This window comes from Haemaphysalis longicornis, unplaced genomic scaffold (assembly GCF_048455015.1).
Source record: "Haemaphysalis longicornis isolate Haplotype H1 unplaced genomic scaffold, Haemaphysalis longicornis Haplotype H1 scaffold_6, whole genome shotgun sequence".
NCBI lineage: Eukaryota > Metazoa > Arthropoda > Arachnida > Ixodida > Ixodidae > Haemaphysalis > Haemaphysalis longicornis.
Genome location: NW_027526407.1, coordinates 176,995,543 through 177,013,557, shown reverse-complemented (window position 1 = coordinate 177,013,557; position 18,015 = coordinate 176,995,543). Strand labels below are relative to the sequence as shown.

At 43.2% G+C, this 18,015-nt stretch overlaps 1 protein-coding gene across 1 annotated transcript in view; it reads right to left on the bottom strand.

Moving 5' to 3' along the window:
- Positions 1 to 2,680: 2,680 nt before the first annotated feature.
- The window catches only part of LOC144142081 (evasin P1243-like), a 29,371-nt gene continuing 14,036 nt past the window's right edge, over positions 2,681 to 18,015 (bottom strand). The window contains exons 4-6 of the mRNA XM_077673504.1: positions 13,046 to 13,119; positions 10,540 to 10,599; positions 2,681 to 2,829 (exon numbers count right to left, since the gene is read on the bottom strand). Of these exons, the coding sequence (XP_077529630.1) occupies positions 2,692 to 2,829; positions 10,540 to 10,599; positions 13,046 to 13,119 (272 nt within the window). The 3' untranslated portion in view covers positions 2,681 to 2,691. The remainder of the gene's footprint in view (positions 2,830 to 10,539; positions 10,600 to 13,045; positions 13,120 to 18,015) is intronic.

Genomic DNA, 18,015 nt, shown 5'->3' with positions numbered 1-18,015 from the left:
AGAAGATTCGGAGGATACTGTATAGCTTTCATTTGTAGCCCTAGGGCTGCCTTTGGGTGGATGTCAAACTTTCATTAGCGGAAGCATACGGTGTGATTGTATTTATTTTGTTTGGAACACAAATAGAATATTTCCTGCGTGACTGTGATTGGGTGACTTGGACTTTCATTCAATGATAAGACACGAAAGCCGCATCATACTGGATGCTGCTGCTAAACGTTTTGTACATTTTTGTCATGTACTTTGACTTTTCTTTTGTAGCTTAAAACTCCTTCCTGGATGATGTACTCTGGAAGTAGGGTGCCCACATCATGTCAGGCCTGTCTGAATTCCTCTTTGTCTGTGCTCCTGGCATTTGTAACCAGAAATCTCAAAATATAGCGGGGTATAAAAGGAAAAAAAATTGTTGGAACGTAATGCTTGAACAGAACGTAAAAGCAGAGGTTCCAGAATCCCCAATGCTTGATGGACGGCCAGTACTGAACTTAATTCCGAAGTATGGAAACGTTATACTTAATGTGTTTCGCTTCGCAGAGAGGTAAAGTCACAGGGGCCGTTTTCACATAGTGTAACTTGCCTTTCTTTGTAAAATATTGCTGCAGTTTAAGGTGCAGTCAGATGACACGACTGGTTCAGAAGAACCCATTGTGGGGTTTCCTTACGGCTGGTTGTTAAAAAAACAGATTTATCTGGACATGATGGACTTCCGCAATACACACTTCAATTTCTGCAAACCCAACAGTATCTTCGGCAATGTTTGTAGCTTTCTAACTATGATGACAGTTGACGTTGTCATCTCTGTGGTGATAAATAATTAAACAAATGTTGAAAATTACTATCCTCAAGTCGTAAATGATAATCTTCCTAATAACAGGTTCATAAACTCTGCTGCCTGAATTGTTATTAGTTTTCTGAAAAAAAAAAACCCTTGCTATAGTTCGCCATCTCTTGCAGGGTTTTAAGCTGAGTACAAGGAAGCATACAATTTATACGAGTTTAGGCGGCGCCGTAAAGTATTCTTGGATGGTAAATTGTTGTTCATATTAAGTCACTGATATAGGCTGACTATTTTTCCTGACAGCTATCTATGCCAATAAAACGTGTTGAAAATTGTAAATTCAGACGTATGGGAAAAAAAACCATAGCATTCAGATTGCCTACCGTCGTCGGTATGGGTACCCTGCTTTGGCTGTGTCTGCTGAACTTGAGTTTTACTCAATGCAGTTTCGAAGTGCAAATTCTGTTTCATCGCCTTGAATACTAAAATTATATCATGGCACACTGAACTTGCGGTGAAGGTGAGGCGTACGCACCATTATGTGCTGGTGTGCCCCGGAAACATCCAAGCCAGTAATTAGGCTACAATATGTGCAAGAATCTGTGGGAGACAAGTTTCGTCTGCTACCGTACAAACCGAGCCACTACAAATACATACTCAAAGAAGCCATTTTTTGAGAAATTAATTTCTAATTTTCTGGAATGCCCAACCCCGAAATGCAGCACTGGCGCGAAACAATAAAAGTAAAGGTCCGTCTTCATGTCGGCGAAATATAATAGAATGTAAAATATTTCCTACATAAAAACAGGGGAAAGCAAAAGCCCGCCTATTTAGCAAAAAAATGGCCTTGACAATACCGTAAGCACCAAATGGCTTTTACATTCTTTTCTCTGGCTTTGTGTCATCTCGCCAGTTGCGGCATTGGTCAGGCATCAGGTACAAAAAACGAGCGCGGGCTAGCATTGGACAATCTCCTGTGAACACATTTTACAGAGACCATTCCGCTTATAATTGGTTTGCAGCTGCATTATAAAATTATTTTCATTACTGGTTTTTTTTTCGGTTGTAGCTGTAGCATTACCCGGAGTTGAAATCACACATTTAAATAGGCGCACTTTTAAAAGCACAATTTTATTTCTCCGAACTTTGTCTGCGACCAGAAATGAATTGAACCTATAAGACACTATTATCTTAACCTACATTGTTCGGGAAAATACTTATTTCAAGCAGGGTCGGTAATTGTGGTTAAAAGTCAACAGCTGCGTGTTGTCAGAAAACTTTCATTTATCCCACCTTTTGCAGTACTTCAGTACTTGTACTTTCTATTGAAAGAAGTGCTACGTTCGCTTCCAGCATTCTTAAGAGTTTTCAATGACTGTTTTTATAAAATCAGTCTTCCCAGCGGAACACTTTTAATGTTGTAACATCTCATGAATTTACAACATGTGTGTAACCCTTTTTAAAAATTGTAATAAGGCAATGGTTTTTATATACGCTTTAGCAACTAGGCATTGAAATCCGTCAATACATATATGTACAGAAGAGAGTTGCTTCTGTATCCTTTCCGGAGCTTCTTCAGAAAATGTATGCATGAATGAAATCTTGATGAAATCATAGCGCAAAAAGGACGAGGACAGAGAGAGATATAGCGCTGTGTTGTGTATTCTCTCTCTGTCCTCGTCCTTTTTGCGCTATGAATTCATCAAGATCGCCACACCAACTTGCCCAAGAATCCATACTAATGAATGAAATGTTGTGATACTGATTGCTACCCTGTATATGCAATGCGGCTTAATAATATTGTTCAGGTTGGCGGAAAAAGCGCAGAACAAAGATTTCAACACACTACCCATGCGTTGATGAGGATTCACATAACAAAAAAAATAGACGAAAGCCATTCAATATGTAAGTTTTTATAATACGAGGTAAATTCCCTTCCAGCATTGGCTAGTTTTGAAGTCGGCCACGCAGGTACCATTACGACAATGGCCTACTCCACACGATACTGTCAACGAAGAATTCCACTTTTCGGCTGCTGCTACGGTGACATTCTGAAAAGAACACAAAAATTGAAATTTCTGTTAGTTAACATCACGTTTTCGATCCACTGTGATTTCGAATAAAGCGCAACAATCAAGTAAAATTCCATTAAACATTCAAGCAAGAAAACGAAATTGTTAAGCAGTGGTGAAACATATTTGTAATATAAAAATATTATAAATGATTATATATAATACCATATTATTACAGTTCTTGAAACATTACTATGTATTTTTCAAGGAATATATCATCACGCTTATAACGCAAAGCTTGCAATACGTGTTTCTTCGAAATAAAATAAAAATTGTCTCATAGAGGTAACCTCGTAATATATCAATGAGTGAATAAATAAATATATTATAGAAGGGATGGCACCCTGGCCTGTAGGGCAAAATAGGGGAAGGGGTTTATGGTCGATAAAGTTATGTTCTATTGACAAGGTAAGCCTCGTTTACGAAGGCCCACAGTCCAACCATGTCGTTAGCGTTATTCCTTGGATACAGCCAATCCGGCAGAGAAGCAATGCCAGGGGGCTTGTGCCTTGCTCGGATTCTTTCCAGGACCCCACACGACAACAGCAACCGGCTGATGGTCGGTCTATATTGGTGGCACAGGGAACACAGAAGCCGGCATGGTGGAACTTGTCCGTTCTTATGATTCTTATGTTGGTGGGAGTGTTCCCAGCGAACTAGAACGACATCCGTAAGGGCGTATCCCGTGCGGTATTTTCGAAGAATAACTTGTGCAGCACGTGCGATGTTGCCTGGTATCTGGTGCTGTAGTTTGGGAATCGTTGCTTTGAGTTCTTTTATGCTTACTTGTCGAAGTTTCATCCTGCGTTCTTCAGGGGAAAGGGTTATCTGGAAGAGAAGGCGGTGCAGACTCCCCAGGACTAATGTTTAGAATTGACTCCCTCACGAGCCTATAGAGCGACTCATTAAAGCGGGATTCACACGACGGAGAAACCCTCTCTTTTTGGCCCGCGGGACCCGCTCACGTGACCGGTTTTAGGCTCCGCCCCTCGAGGAGGATAGCACGCGGTGGCTCCGCGAAAGAAAATGTCTCCGCGTGTTTTCGCTCGACGGCGGTGGCCCTCGGCGGGGAATAAAACCTGTTCCTCGGCGCTGTCGTCTGCTACTCACTCCGCGTAGCTCCGCACGTGTGGATGCGCCGCCAGGCCGGATAATCCGGTCACGTGCTGTTGACGTCCCATATCCGTCCGCCTCCGTGAGAGGGTTCCTCCGTCGTGTGAATCCCGCTTAACGGGGTTACCTGTGTGGCCAGGTGTCCACTGTACTCGTTTATTGATGTTATGGTCATGCTGGAAGGTTCCACGGAAATCTTTTATACGATGAGGCATAATGTGTCGTCTTGGTGGGGTGTGCAATGCCTTCAAGAGTATAACTGGAGTAGTAGTTTGAGCTGCAACGTCTGGGATCATGTGGGCACCCAGGAGGATGGCTAGCAATTCCAGTTCAGAAGAAATGACTTCAGTGTTGGAGAAACACTGCGTGCTCGTTCATCTTAGGCTGGTTGCAGCAAGTGCTAGGGGGAGGCCAGTTTCGTGTATGGACCCACCTGTGTAAATAGTTGCGCCTGTTGATTGTACATAAGACGTCAAAGTGGCTTCTGTCTTTCGTTGATTGTTGTGGCTGCTCTTGTGGGTCTTCGTTGCTAGAGGCTTCGAGTTCGTCGAGAGGCTTGCAACTGACCAGTACACCTTCCCGTGGATGTATTGTTAGTTCGAACGCTGTAGATTGGAAGGAGCGGTCGTCGAGATCGAACAGACATTGACGTTTTGGTGTGAGCAGGCGCCTGTCATAATCCGTTTGTGTCTGCTGAGTTACAATTTTATTGAGCGGTTGAAGGTCGCTGTACCGGTATAGTTCTCATATTTTCGGATGGTGGGGTAGCCCGGTGATTACCCTCAGGGCCTGCAGATACAGACATTGCAATTTGCTCATCTGCACTTTATGGAGGTTGTAGTCAATGGCATCGTAACATGCCTTCAATACCCGAACTGCCTGCACTAGTGTCCGTGCAACGTCGTTTGTGGCACCCCCAAACTTGTTAGAGATGTGCTTGGTCAAGTGTAGTAGTTTCTTCCACGTTAATGTGGATTGTTCAATCTATCTTTTTCCTCCACCTCGCGTATGTACAAAATCTTATGGTGTTTTTTGACATCGACAAGGCCTAGGACACCATTTGGCGTCACGGCTTTCTTAGTGATCCGAAGTCATTGGATGTGTAGGTTAACACGTTGAACACCCTTGTTAGGGACTTGTCGCAGAGAACCTTTCGCGTGAGAGTCGGTAGTGCACTCACAAGTGTTCACATGCAAGAAAACAGCGTGCCTCAAGGTGGAGTTTTGAGCTCAATTCTCTCTATAGTGAAGATGAACTCTTTTATGAAGGCATTACCACCTAGAATTTGTGGATCTGTGGATATTTTGAGAGAAAGCCTAAAGGCATGTCACGTGGCACCGGAAAGGGTTGTGGGGGTGAAGCATGTGTATTGTTTTGTTCCATACAAAAAGTATGTTGTTTACCTTATACCATTTCTTTGTGGTTATGTGTATATTGGTCAGACAAGTCGATGTACTAATGTCAGGTTGTTGGAGCATAAAATGAATTTAGGAGGGGACACCTACTCGCACGTGGCTCTGCACGCATTTCAGTGCAAATACGAGCCTGCATTTCAGGAAACGGTAATATTATCTGTGCACAGGGACAAATTAGCACGCGAGGATATTGAGTCATAGAATATAAGAAAAAAGTCGGTGTGGGGCTTCAGTGTGCCGTCGAATATTTTCATGAGAGTGAGTTTGAATTTTAAATCGCACTGAAACGTAAATATAACACGCGCCTTCATGTTTTGGAAATGATACGCTGAACGTGACGTAGGCATGTTGTGTGATCACATGGGTTTAGGTTGAACTATTTACCTGTGTGTCTGTTCTAATAAAAATCAGTAGCAAGTCAGCGCTGTGCTTTGTCGTTTGTTTCGCTTGTGTCCGTGTTTAAGTGCGCTACCTTCAAGATGTCTGTGATCTATAAACGATTATGCCGTGAGTTAGCTTAACCGCAGTGTGAGCGCGACGTACGAAGTTTCCTGTGGCTGTGTTCCTGCTTTCGTCGTTTTGTGTCAAACTTTGTTGAGCTCCGTTTTTCACTGCCTTCTCTGTTACGATAAAATGTACTTTTCCACTGGACACCTGAGGGCGAAGCCTCCTTTTCCCAAACTAAAATTTCTTCTCATGTCAGAGCCGTTACTTCGCCATTTCAGCCCAGCAGCTTCTACAGAATTGCGCTCGAAACTGAGCGACATCGGAATTTGGGCAGCCCTTGTACTGAGACTTTAGAGCACGCACGACGTAATTTCTTATGCCAGCCGCACGCTCAGAAAATATCACAGAAACTATCCCGCATCAGTGCAAGAATGTTTGGCTTTTATCTTTGCTATGCATAAGTTCCGAACCTATATCTATGTACAGCTTTTTACAAGTTCTACAGACCACCACTATTATTGTTTGGTACATGGGCTCTATGATCAACCTTGGCGGATCGCCGGCTGAGCCCCCAGACTTCAATAATGAGATTTTGCTGTTTCTTAGAAAAGAGGCCGCCGACACACTCACGCTGTCTGCCTTTTCCGGCTCCCTGTTTCATCTACCATTTAGGATGCCGACAATCTCAACGTTTATCTTGCAGCAGTCGCTGAAAGATTTGCTGACATTGAAACCTGCAAGCGAGAACAGCAAGGGTACCCCAAGCTAGAATCTCGTTCCGCCGCTGTTCGTGACTGCACCTCTACAAACCGCTTTTCTCTTCCGAATTACCTGCTCAACAATGCTAACTACAGTGCAACTGGAGCGCTGTTCATGCTGGTTTTACCCGAGTGACTACCTCTTAGCGCGCTTCTTGCTATGCATGATTACGTGATGTCTAAGCACCTCCTTTCGGCTCGCACATTACACAACGCACAAGAAAGCCTTTACTGGCCCAAAGTGCGGCACACTACTGAAAATGATGTCGCCAGTTGTTTAGAGCGTCGGCGCTATGACCGTCTTACACGACGCCGCCCAGCCTCCTACACCGTGTGAAACTGCCAGCTCCTCCTATGAAAAAGTGGGATTGATTTTGTTGCCCCACTTCCATGAACGTCATCTGTAAACCGCTGAGCTATTGTCTGCGTCGACCACCTGGCGTATCACGCAGAAAGTGCGGATTTACCAACGGCTTCAGCAGCCTCGCGTTCTTTCTCCCAGCTCCCTGAATTTGATGCTGGTTTATTTATTCCTGTATTCTTCATTAGTCCGATGATTCTGAAGAATGGCGCTCCAGGCGTGCACATTACCAATCGTAGCTGACAATTTATTGCGGATGCCGTAGGAGAGCTTCTTCTCCTTTGCACATCACAGACTCGACATGCTACACCATACCATCCGCAGACCCACGTACTCGTTGTGCGCACGAATTGCACACGCGTCGACATGATTTCAAAGTACGTCGGATCACATCATAGAACCTGGTATGAAACCTTTCAGAATCCACGCGGACAACACGGCCAAGTACGAAACAGCCGGGTAACGTCCCTTCTACCTCGTCTAAGCACGCACTCCTTGCCCTCCTCTGAACTTCATCCAGCCCTTCTTGATGCAGCAAGAGGAGTCAGTTGCCTAGACTTTGTGTCTGGCCGAAAAATACCCCCAAATATCTCGCCTCCGCAATCATGAAGCACAGTCGTGGTCTAAACAGAGATACAGTGCTCGAAACCGCAGTGTACGATTCTGTCGAGGTGATTTGATGGGGTTATAGAAAGGAAATGCGGGTTGTGTAGTAAGATTTTGTCGTGTTACGCTGGCCTATTTTTATCATCTACCGTGTGAGCGACGTGACTAACGTTATCTCGCGCCTTGCAATACATGGTCGCCAGTCAAGCAAGATCCAACTTGTGAACGTCTCCTGGATAGACTTGCACCCTCGTGCTGCTGAGTGACACACCCGGCAGGTTCCGTCTGCAGAGGGTGAAATGTAATGCTACAGATCTGATTGAATGTCGTGCTCAGTAGATGGCATTGACTATATCAAAGGCAAATATCGCCGCCGGGAACACCAGGCCGACATACACACGATTGAGGTGCTACTTGTGTATACAGGGCTCGAACACCACGCTTAGCGACAGTCCTCACCCAGGCTTTGTAAATAAAAGTTCAGCTCACCCCACACCCCAAAAACATTTGAACTTTGTTGTAACAGTACATTCGTCCTCAAAAATAGGTGCTAGAATTATAGATTGCACAAAGTCTTTCGACACAGTCTGTAACATCCGCCTGATAAAAAAACGTACTGCTGCTAATACCAACCTCAGGTTCACAGGTGTATAATAATTTTCTAACCCAATGGCATCAGTCTGTAACTATTAATTTCTATTCCTGCGCTTCTGGCCAAGAAACTTCCGGTGTCCCACAGGGCTCTCTCTTGGGGCCTATCTTATTTTTAGTAAATGTCTATGACATTAACAGGAACATGTGTTGTACCATTCTATTGGTTGTGCATGAGAGCATCAATTATAAGGAAATAATAAACCCCCAAGATTCGTTATCTTTGCAAGCAGGCCTTAACTGACCAAATGGTGTAGGGATTGGCAGATCGAAGTAATTGCACCCGAAATTTACTCCATAACATTTACCAAAACGTGCGCGTCTGAATCCCGTCACAATGTTCTCGATAGAGTGCTTGTGCAAACCGTAACCGCTGTTAAATACTAGGGTCCAAATAACGTAACCATACTATGGACACTATATTCACTCGAATTCATTAGGCGCATTTTGTGTGTAACTAAACCATCCACAAAGCTTCTGAGCTACCAAACACTTCTTCTATCAAAGACAGAATATTCCGCAGTATTCTTGAGGCTCCATTAGTCGTATCTAATAAATAAACTTGAAGAACTCCAAAATTAGGCTGTCGGATTCAGTCTGAAGACCTACTCACGAACATCAGCTATGACAGAATTGAAAAAAATTTACCACTCATTATCTCAAAGTCGCAATTGAAGCTTCCTTTCGTACGTTGGTCCCTCTGAACCATATTTAAAACTTCAACGAAATATGATTTCACGGCTGCAAATTTTGTGTTTTTATTTTAGGATTTTTTTTTCGCCATTTTTTTGTTTTTACTTCATATATGCAGGCTATTTGTTTTTGACAATTATCTTATCTTTGCTTTTTGTTTTGCCTAGCTCTTCACCGTACATTGCTAAATTCGCTTTGGTAGAAAAATTCCTTTTTGGCTTTTCTTTTTTCAAGATGCTTTCGAGGTTCTTTTCAATGCTGTTGCTTAGGAATGGTGTAGTTATTATTGCGGTATCTGTTTCCGCATTTCCAGATAGAACGTGTAGTATACGACGCCAGTCCCTAATAAAAGTTTTCCAATTGAGTTACACAACAAATTTGTATTGCTTCTTAGACTATACATTTGGGATACAAAAGTTTTGAAGAACTTGAAGCCAGCCTTATTGAGACGGCTGATTTTTCTGAGCGGCTCTGCGCTTCGTTTAACTCCTACTTTCGATACAGCTAAAGAAAACGACCTAAGCAAGTACTTTTTCGCGTGTAAATTCCTCAACACACATCATTTTACACGAGCATGAAGTTTTGTACCATACGACTCTGTCCTTCAATATCTCAAATTCAACAAAAAATCTGTCTGCGCCATCTCTTTCGAATCATGCCTATTATAATTGTTTACTTCGCATATTATATGATATTTTACTTAAATCACAACTTGATGTTGCGCTTCTAAGCTCTCATCTGATGACGATGCAGATTATAAGCATTTCAAGAATATTTGTATCTGGACCCAGGTCATCTTAGCGTCATCGGTGGTGCTGGACAAATAAACGCTGCAATGGTGAAAAAAACCCCAGCTGCTTAGGAAAGATGAAGATGTGTTTAGTTTCATTCTATGGCAGACTTGGTGCTGGGCAAAATTGTATTGCGAAAATAAGCCGTGGATGAACGTGGAAAACATATGATGTGTCGGTATTTCATGTCTGACGCCTGTGACCAGCCCTTATTAAAATTTATCCGCGAAGTGTTATCTGAGAGGTTTTTGTTTGGAATCTGGCTGGTTTTTATATTTAAGAGAGCTTTTTTGGTGATACCTAAATGGAAGTTTATATCAACGTTCCATTTTTATAATTACCTTTATTTTACCACCAGACTTGCTAAGAGACTTACTGGATAAAAAACACGCAGATCAATTTGCGAATTTGATATTAGTTTTTAAAAGTCTGTTTTCCTAGGGATAATGAAGGATATATTATTTCGAATTTTTTACACAGGAATACGTTCAGAATAATCCTTGCAATTTTGCTTCGGCTGTTAAATTTCTCTTCATTTGTTTTCTAAATCCCCATTCAGACTAGTAATGCTACGTGATAACTTCTGTTGCTCATTTATTCGTCAGTGCTATCAATGTCAACTACCGAACCGAAGAATCTCGAAGTATGTAAAAGTTTAGTTACTCCAACTGTGCCCAAAATTCAAGGAAGAGCATTGCGGAAATGTAACAAGGTGGGATTGACAAGCCATTCTGTCATTTGCAGGGGCCGAATAATCTGACAAACACGGCGACATGTTCTCAAAACCAAAAAACAATAAGCGGCATATCCCAATGCTTACTAATACAGTAGAGCTATAAGAATTGGATACTTACGACGCAGGGCATACCATCTGGTAATGTGCGGTTGCACCAATCATGGCACCCAAACGCAACCTGAAAGTAATTCAGTGTCTTCGTGACAAATATACCGCTGAAGTTTTTATGGGGTATTTAGGCAAGCAAAACAACAATATAGGAATTCCTTACACAATCAGCATAGATACTTTGGACTATCGTATGATTAATTTACCCATTTTCACTCTAAGTGACATTTTTGCATCAAAAATTTGTTTGTAAATACATTTTGGTTGCCTTGCGTTTGTGGGAGATTAGAGGGACCTTTTACATTTGCTTTCTGGTGAAATTGTCAAAATTACCAAACATTTTCATTACGTCGGCCAATCTACCAATAATAGCGCTTTTACAGGGTGTAAGATTAAGTTTTACAAGAGGAAACTGGGTAACTTCCAAACCATGGGCTACTGCAGCCTATTCTGCTCGATAACCACGCACGCCACAATTAACTGATATTTTCAGGATCGGTTCATCACTGTTTTATTTTTACGATTGGTGACTTTACTTGAAGCAATATTTGTTTTTCTCTACTTTTCACTTTCCCAGCCTTTATTTCCAATTCGTAGTTTTAATTTATTATTCAAACACAGTGAAGCTCTTTGAGAACCTGCATTCATTAGAGGGAGCAGACAACCATTGTATTCTTTCATACTACTTCTGCGTACGCAACGCGCCTATACTGAATGGAACTGATGCTTCTGGTCTAGTTAAATAGGAAACGTGCTTGATCGCGTACTGTGCATAAGCCTTTAACGTCGTTACGCCGCTCGGCAACACAAGGCAGTATCTGGACGTGGGAAATGTCTGGGCTTTTATTCGGAACAGGCGCCACTCGATTCGTGTAACGCTAACGATTTCGTTTTTATGGACGAGTTTCGTTCTGTTGCGAGACATACGCTCGTAGTGTTATACTGATGAGAAACTAAGTTGTCAAGTGTGAGCATGGATCCATTTTTCTTGCTAAGTGGCTACCTTGAATACGGTCGAGGGTGCGAGTATAGCACGCTCAACCAACGCTAGCGTCCTCCAAGATCCGCTACGCGCCACAGCGCGTTCTGTTGGTAAACTGAAGCCTCGCAATTCCCCGGTTTACGGTCTAAAAAGACCCCAAATCTGTGGCAGAAATCTGTGCAATCACCGTTTACAAGATGGCGTTGAGTGCTTGGGACAAGTTAGCTTTGACTTGTGTGCCGCCTGTTTTTCCTGGAAGATTCTATTGCCTGCTACTGTGGTCTCCAGGCTCGTTCGCGTCGTGGGCCACCTTAGAGGTGTCCTTTTGCGCGAAGTTCCTCCCTCCCTACTGAAAGTACAGTACCCGCAATGACCTAATAGCGCGCATACAGAACCCGCGTCTGGACTTGATCCAATACGTTCGAGCCGTCCGGTAGTTCTTCAATCAAGCTATTCCCGGTGAGTCTGATGCCGCTACCAACCGCCATTCTGAGCTCACCTATACGATAGTGCGTACTTGTTGCATAATGAAGATAGCGAGATCAGCCCTAGCAATCAAATATGATGAGATAGCGGAGCGATATTATTTAAATGCCCCCAGCTCCACTAGGGTAGTCGATTGAGTCAGCTTGCGCATAAAGCTTTGCGAGTTTGCACATTTTCAAAATTTGAACCTTAAAAATATCGCTACAGCAAATTCCTCGGCTGCGTACGGAAACAGCAACATTTTCACACATGCGAATTCGCCCAGCAAAAATGGTACCACCATCTTCGTCCAACTATCGCAGAAACCATGGACCAGCCAGCAGTGCATGTAATTTCGCTGAACAGCACTCCCTTCTATACTTAGCATCACCTTCTGTTGAGGATGTCACAAAAAAAGTATGATTTCCTCCAATTTCACTATGAATGCAAAAGTGGATTACACGCGAATATGTTAACACAGTACTTCCAGAGCCTCGACGAGCTGTGATTAACCCGATTTGATTTATTTTTAGGTATCTGCAACGTACGAGAAATATCTACTTGTGTCACTGTGCCCAGAATCTCCGAAGCTGGCTAGTTCTCTCAAAGAAGTGCACTAGTGAAGCGGCTTTCTCTCAAAGTGCGGTATAAACGAATCTGCAGAACGGTAAACGCAGAAGTTGATTACCGTTGACACCATGCTAAACTATTGAGCCAGATGTGGCAGCACATTGTGTATGAACACTCAACGGACGCGACTAATTCATTACTCGTGTTATGCGTTTATTAGCTTTTTAAAACAAATGTTTTCGGACAGGTAATAAGTACACAAAACTCAGAATAATTCCTAAATAACTAACAGGGTGAAAATATGGACCCGCAAAAATTGATGATAAGATTACTTCAACTACGCCTTAGCAATTTTTATGCAATACTTCCAACAAGGCAATTTAAAGTTCTGATACTTGTCCAAAAATACAGTTCATGTAGTTCTTTGGGAAGTGTTCTATTCTTTTGAAGTTCCATTTATCATAATTTTTAATTTAGCATTGGAAATTAGGAAACTCACATCTGAGCCGTTCTTTGATTTTCCTGCTTGATAGAATGGGCAGGTGAATGGCTCATAATCCTCGTATGAGGTTTCTGGAACAACGCAACATTCATGTTACAAGAAGCACAAATGGCTGTTTGTATACAATCACAATAGTCACAACACATCATATAGAATATTACACACTCTTTTAAATTATTTGCATTTTTCAAGCCCCCAAAAGAGCATTGAAACATTTTTATTGGCAGCTCCGCTGTGTACACATCATTCAGTATAGTACTAATGCTATTTCATGTGGCTGTTTCTAACAGTTCTCTTTTGCACCAAAGGTTTTTTGAATACAAAGCAATTATTAAAATTGCGTTATTCCTCTAGAAAGTAATTTACCGCTGGAGCACACGGAAAAAAGTGTGGTGGAATGAATATTCAGAGCTCCTTTCCACAGAACTACATACAGATCCTTCCATATTTCCATGTAGAAATTTTGTATCATTAAAAAGTACACAAATGATGCATCTTTATTTTAAAATTAGGTAAAATATTTGTCCGGACATATTTTATTGTACAAACAAACAAAAACAATCACAAAAGTTTGTCGTTCAGAAGCCTCCACGACTTGAGTTACTCGCAGTTTCATTAGGCAAGATAAAAACGCCAGAACAATATTTCGTCTTCAGCTTGGTATTCTCTATCAATTGAAAGCTATTCCAACTTTAAATTGTGAACATTTCTTCACCGTGTTTTTTTAGGTATTTATTTTGCTCACGCGGGAATTCTTACCGGGATAAAAGCCATAAACATGAATCAATGTGGTTGGGTTACTATAAAGCATGAACGTAGGGAAGTTGTTGAAAATGTTTTAAAAGATTCGTTAAAGTGTTTAATCCACACATAGTAGTACCAGGGTCCCAGCAACCAGACGCGGCTCGTAAACACCACAGCAATCTCTGGGTAGCAGCCCTTTACTGGGGAACGGCAGCACATCTCCCATTATGCCCGTCGGGTCCAGCACTCGCACAGTCTTGCTCTTTCCGTGATGTCCAAGGCCTAGTTGGTGTCACGTGGCAAATATGTGTTCTTGCTACGCCGTAGCCATCCCGTTGCATTTACGAACGCGATGGAAGAGTTTTAACTCTATAATGGGTCCTCAATTTACTGATGTTTAAGTAATTAAGGTCATTTTCGGTCTTTCAGTCTGCTATTGAGTGTCAACTAAAAGCCTACGAATACGTATGGAGTAATACAGGAGTACTGTATCTGGGAGTAAATAGAAATGCCCTTTTTGTCAGGCATAAAATTCTCGTCGATGAGAAAATAAAGGAATACCCGCTAAAGTATGGCAGCCCCAGTAATATGACACCAGAATAACCAAGCTGCGCCAATGTCTTGTGTTAATAGGTAAATTTTGCCCCAAAGGAACCCATCCGCAGTATGCCTGGTGCGGCTGTATTTTACGAGTACCTATATCCCCAAGCAAATTACTGAGATTCTCCACTTACGAATGCCGACACGTCTACCTTCCCTTTTTTCTTCACCAGTGATATTTGCCTCAACATTCAGGCTACTGTTCTCGGTGTTTATTATCACTTCTTTGTTAGGTCACTTAGCTGCACTTCACCATTTCTGTTGGACTAAGCACGCCTCTAAAAACTTAACCTAAACATCATTTCCGACTACCAGCCCTTATAATTTGTCACTAGAATAATTTAAATTACTTTTTTTACAAAATAAGTAAGTTGTAATTGAACAGCTTACGATGCTCTCCACAAATTACCGTTAAATTTTAGCGAGATTGCGCAGCGGAGTGCACAACCACCAAGACTGTCCAATGCTAACGCCGGCAACGCCTTTTATGGAGCACAATACTTCATCCTAACCGGCAGATGATGACGGTCCAGTGGCGTCGTATAGTCTTTATTGTAATCAGGCAGAAAACTTGTATCCCATGTCGAAGGTTTGTTGGCTTCTCCCATTTTTTTAGGACGTTTTTTAGGACATTTGTGATCCACCTGGCTTCTTTTTTTGGCAACAAAAGAGGTCTGTGTGAAGTTTTTGCTGGGAATACCGAAACAAAGTCTTTGAATGACTTTTTTTCACGGTTTAAGAATCTCACCAGAATATTTTCAACCTTTCCTGCGAATATTATTTTCAGACACTTTCTGTACTTCCTGCTGTCCCAAATATCCTAAATATAGCGGTTTTGGGCAGGGGGACTCGCTGCAACTGCGAGAATGCTAAAACAAAAGAAGAATAATATGAGGAGTTCACGCCATTCGCTTCGGATTGATTAGCGTTGAATGCACCCATTCTCGTCCCCAGGCGCTGCAATTGTCAGGTGCTCCTGCACGATTGCTCACATGGAGTTATATTGCAATATGCTGACGTTTAATGCATTTGCACTGATCTAGTATCCTTGTTTATTTATTCCAATATGATCCGCGATGCAGTTACAACCGTCGAGAACTATGCTTCGTAAACAACCAAAAATGATTTTATTATTTTGGGCGTCGTATGAACGCGTTGTATTATATTATATTTACTATTATACCGTCACAAGATATTTTAGCGTAGGAGATTTTTAATGTGTATGTTGCTGCAAATACGAATCAAAAGTTTTCAGCCCAAAAGTGAACGCCCTTATGTTCGCAATAATAGGTTGTACACTCCACTATTTATTCCTAGAGTAAAAAGCGCAACATCAGGGCAAAATATACACCAATATTATCATAACAAGCCCTTTCTGTAGGGAAAGTTATTTCGTTGGAAATAAATATAAATTTGTTTGTAGCGGGTGTACCAAAATATGGATTTTCCGCATTCGTTAACAAATTCGTTTAGAAGAAAGAATGTGAACGAAAAATTATGCAATATGCTCGACGAGTGCAAGACGTGCTGTCTCTCATATACAAAACATTTCTGAGAATGTGAGGAACCTGCGGGAAACTTCTTCAAAAATATAGCGCGTGATCAGCACCAGAAACAGACGCAAAAACGGTGGGCCACGGCACAAGGGCTTCCTTGTGCTTTCTTTTTTCTCCTGAGGTAGTTGCGAATTATTTACAGCTAGGCATTCTTACGGCGATTATTGTTACGACTAGGTATTAGTATATTAAAAAAAGAGCAAAGTGCAAAGCTGAAATCCAAATGCAACTTTCAGGCTTCAAATAAGTGTCAACCGTATATTTGAATAACATTGTTGTGTGTGTGCAAAAACTATATACAGCAAAACATATTTTTATCAACGCAATAAAGTAATGCTGACAACAATATACAATCACAGTTAAGTTTTGACAAAGGGCCCATTGTTCTAGAATTACAGTAAACTACACCGCCGCATGTGATTGCACGAACTGAAGATTATTAGCAACGAAGCCTTTCTTCTATATAGTGATCTCTCTTTTACTCATTCCTCAGTCAACTATAACAAACGTATTTCTAACATATAGCTCTACGGCTATCAAATTAAAAATTCGATCCAGTCACCCTAACTAGAAAACGATGTCCGATGCAGTACTAAGGCGTTTTTGCAAGGTGAACATCGCCTCGTCTTCTTTTTCTTGCTTCTCATAAGAATCACCTTAATCGATATTTTGGCACCTAGATCACTTATTCAATGTTTGTGCGGTGTTGTCAAGTACAAATCGTTTTCGACAATCGCCGCAATGCTGATTTTGTCGGGAACCGCGGGGTCGTAGCGCAGCGCAATAGAGAAAGTACCAGCATGGCAGGCTTTCGGAATCGAACTGCCCGTGCCATGCTGGCGCACCAAGCATGCACCGCTCGTCTCTTTATTCTCGTCTTTTCTAGCCGGCGCCAGGGCGCCGGCTAAGAGCGCCAACCAGAGGGCGCTACAGGGCCCCCCGCCCAGACGGAATGTCGAACGTGACTCGACGGCGAGGCTGGCGGGCGTTGGTTTTGGGGGCGAGCAGTGGAGTGTCTAGGCCTGCGATGTCTGCGCGGAGTTCGTTGGGTGGCGTCTCGAGGTAGGCCGGTTTGAGGCGGTCCAACGAGACGACTTCTTCGCTGCCATTGAAGAGGATGGTGGCGGACTTGTGGGTCTTGTTAAGGACACGGTACCGCCCATCATAGGAGGGGGTAAGAGGCGCCTTTACAGCGTCTCGCCTGAGGGAAACGTGTGTCGAAGACGCCAGGTTGCGATGCACAAAGATGCGGTGGTCTGAAGACCGAGGTGGGACCGGTCGCAGGTGCTGCATGCAGTCCTGAAGGCATTGGAGGTACTCAAGCGGCTGGGGCGAGGAGGCCGTAGGGACGAACAAATCGCCAGGAAGCCGCAGGGGTGCGCCGTAGATAAGTTCTGCAGTTGAACAGCCGAGGTCGCGACGAAGGACGGCACGCAAGCCAAGAAGCACTACAGGCAGGTCATCAACCCAGTGCTCTCTATCCAAGCGCGCAGTGAGAGCACTTTTTAGCTGGCGATGGAGCCGCTCAACGATGCCGTTGGCACAGGGATGGTATGCTGTGGTGCGACAGTGTTTAGTGCCAAGCAAGCGGCTGAGGGAAGTGAACAGGCTGCATTCAAGCTGGCTGCCTCGATCCGTGGAAACAATGCCGGGGCAGCCGAAACGGCAAACCTATGTCGAAACGAAGGATTTTGCGACCGTTTCTGCCGTGATGTCCGGAATTGGTACGGCTTTGGGCCAACGGGTGAAGCGGTCAATCATTGTGAGAATGTACCGGCAGTCACGGGAGGGAGGAAATGGTCCGACCAAATCAAGATGGACGTGGTCTAAGCGACAGCTAGGTGGCAAAAAAAGGCTGCGTTTGGGTCTTCGTGTGGCGGGTCACCCTGGCTCTCTGACAAGCGAGGCACGAACGGGCCCACTGGCGGACATCAGCGTTGATGCTCGGCCAGACGTACCGCTGTGTGATGAGGCGCTGCGTGGCTCGGATGCTGGGGTGGCAGATGTCGTGGAGCGATTGAAACACAGCACGACGAAAGGCAGCCGGAACGAAGGGTCGAGGCGCCG